Here is a 2195-nt window from a genome sequence, read left to right on the forward strand (position 1 = left end):
AAGAAAAAAAAGAACAAGAAGGAAACGAAGTAGACAACTGACGTCGTCTATTCTATATCCCCTGTTACTCATTACCCGCGCGATCACATGCACCTAACGAACCTCATGGGTCCCAGACAGACTGTTTCAAGCGCCACATTACAGTGCAACCTTTGTTCGATTGTTGCACGTGGGCCCCAAAGGCCGAACCTTTAGTTTTTGTACGTTTTTGATCCAACGGTTACTAGGGGCCCATTCTGTGCCTTGGGCGGTCCAGATTCAACAATTTACCTTGAATGGGCTTATATATAAACACCAAGTTGTTTTGCAGCCTTCACTCTCTGTCTCAGTGTCTCTGAAGCAATGGATCGGAAATGCTTGCTCGCATTCGCGTTGATCGGCGTCATTGTCGCCAGCGTCGGAGCCCAGTCCCCAGCGGCTGCGCCATCCAAATCTCCAGCGACTCCGGTGGTTGCTACTTCACCGGTTTCATCACCAACCGCAGCTCCCTCTAAGCCACAATCACCAGCCAAAGCACCTTCGAAGCCTAAATCTCCGGCTCCGGCCACGTCTCCATTGTCGGCTCCACCGGCTTCGGCTCCTGTGAAACCGACGGCACCAACTCCATCGAAGCCTGCGGCGCCAGCTCCAGTGGCTAAACCTCCTGCGTCGTCGCCTCCCGCGGCAGCTCCAGTGACCTCTCCACCTGCTCCGGTTCCGGTCAGCTCTACCTCTACGCCCCTGCCTGCACCGGCGAAGTCTCCCCCGTCACCTGCGCCAGAGACCGTTCCCTCCAGCGCTCCTTCGGCTCCGGTCTCCACGCCGACAGCCGAGGTTCCAGCTCCGGCTCCAAGCAAGAAGAAGACAAAGGTTAAGTCTAAGAAGCACCACGCGCCGGCTCCAGGGCCAGCGTTTCTAGGCCCGCCCGCTCCTCCGGCGGAAGCACCCGGACCCAGCGACGACGCGTCATCGCCTGGTCCTTCTTTGGCTGATGAGGTACGTAGGTCTAACTTGCGCCGGGTGCAATGTGCGCCCAGATCTGCAAAATATTAGTTTAAAACGACCATGTTTAGCTACATTCAGTAGGCGCGCGATGGTGAGGTAGGATTAGATTGTTGCATTACACACCGTCTCCGCTCACTAGTAAAAGAGTGAGCGGAGTGTAAAAGAGTGGTCTCCATGTGCACGTGGTCATATCGTGGTTTCCCACGCGCCACCAAGAACCGTGGTCCGAACAAACGGAACTGAAAATGTTTTGAAATAGAGTGAAATATTGAGTTGCAGAACACGAGGCAAAGAAAAATGAAGTCGATGTCAGAATGTCACACACCTACTATACAATGGCTATTATTGTTTTTTGGCAGATTTTAGTTTACAATTTAAAAATGCAACAGCTTGGGTGCGTTTCATTAACTGTCTTTAATTGTGGAAACAAATTGCAGAGTGGAGCGGTGACGATCAGGGCCGTGCAGCAGGTGGTGGCTGGCTTGGCATTGGGATGGGCTGTCCTCGGCTTGATCCTTTAGAGAGAGAGAGAGAGAGAGAGAGAGAGACAGTGATACTATTTATGCTGTTCATTGTTAAACAGATCGATTAAACGTAGAGATTCTTCTAAATTATTTCTTAATAGTTTGGAGGAAAATTGTGTCGGTTTGCTTTGAACTTTGGGATTTACCAGCATGTTTCTTTTATTCTTTGGGAGAGTTTGTGGGGGAAACTTGATTACTTTGTAATTTTCTATCGACTACTTGATTACTTATGTATTATTATTGCCGTTGGAGAGCATCTTTCTTTTATTTCTGCCATTTTCTTTTCCTGTTGTCTGTCTCTTATTTTATTTGAGTTTTATTATTGAATTACAGATTGATCAAAGAAGAACGACAGTTGCTTTGTTTAATGTTAGATTAATTCACGAATTTGTCACGTCAAGGTAATAATCTTATATCATCGTTCATCCCAAAATTGAAATCGGGAGAATTTAATTTAATTTAACAATTCATAATATTTATTATTTTGAGAAATATATCATCAACTCATAAGATGATAACACGTTATTTATTAACCAACTTTTGAAAAAAAAAAAAAAAAAAGTATATAGTATTTCTCGAATAATATATTAATGAAAAATTTTGTAGTATTAGTCACTTTTACTGATGTCCTGATAAGACTGAATCTGGCTATAGTAAAGTCAAACTGAGGAAGGGCTTGCAGTTCTT

The 2195-nt window shown here is 45.6% G+C and overlaps 1 protein-coding gene across 1 annotated transcript; it reads left to right on the forward strand.

The window, feature by feature from the left end:
* The first annotated feature begins 294 nt into the window (after nucleotides 1-294).
* AGP18 (arabinogalactan protein 18) lies at nucleotides 295-1779 on the forward strand. Its single transcript, XM_059601429.2, has 2 exons — nucleotides 295-975; nucleotides 1422-1779. The coding sequence occupies exons 1-2, from the start codon at nucleotides 343-345 to the stop codon at nucleotides 1503-1505; spliced, it is 717 nt and encodes a 238-aa protein (XP_059457412.2). The 5' UTR covers nucleotides 295-342; the 3' UTR covers nucleotides 1506-1779.
* Nucleotides 1780-2195: the final 416 nt, after the last annotated feature.

This window comes from Corylus avellana, chromosome 6 (genome assembly GCF_965113065.1).
Source record: "Corylus avellana chromosome 6, dhCorAvel1.hap1.2, whole genome shotgun sequence".
Classification (NCBI taxonomy): domain Eukaryota; kingdom Viridiplantae; phylum Streptophyta; class Magnoliopsida; order Fagales; family Betulaceae; genus Corylus; species Corylus avellana.

Excerpts from the sequence above, each read along its gene's own strand:
- AGP18 (XM_059601429.2), top strand. The coding sequence starts at position 343 with ATGGATCGGAAATGCTTGCTCGCATTCGCGTTGATCGGCGTCATTGTC. Across the intron at positions 976-1,421 it reads GTCCTTCTTTGGCTGATGAG|AGTGGAGCGGTGACGATCAG; the intron begins GTACGTAGGTCT and ends AACAAATTGCAG.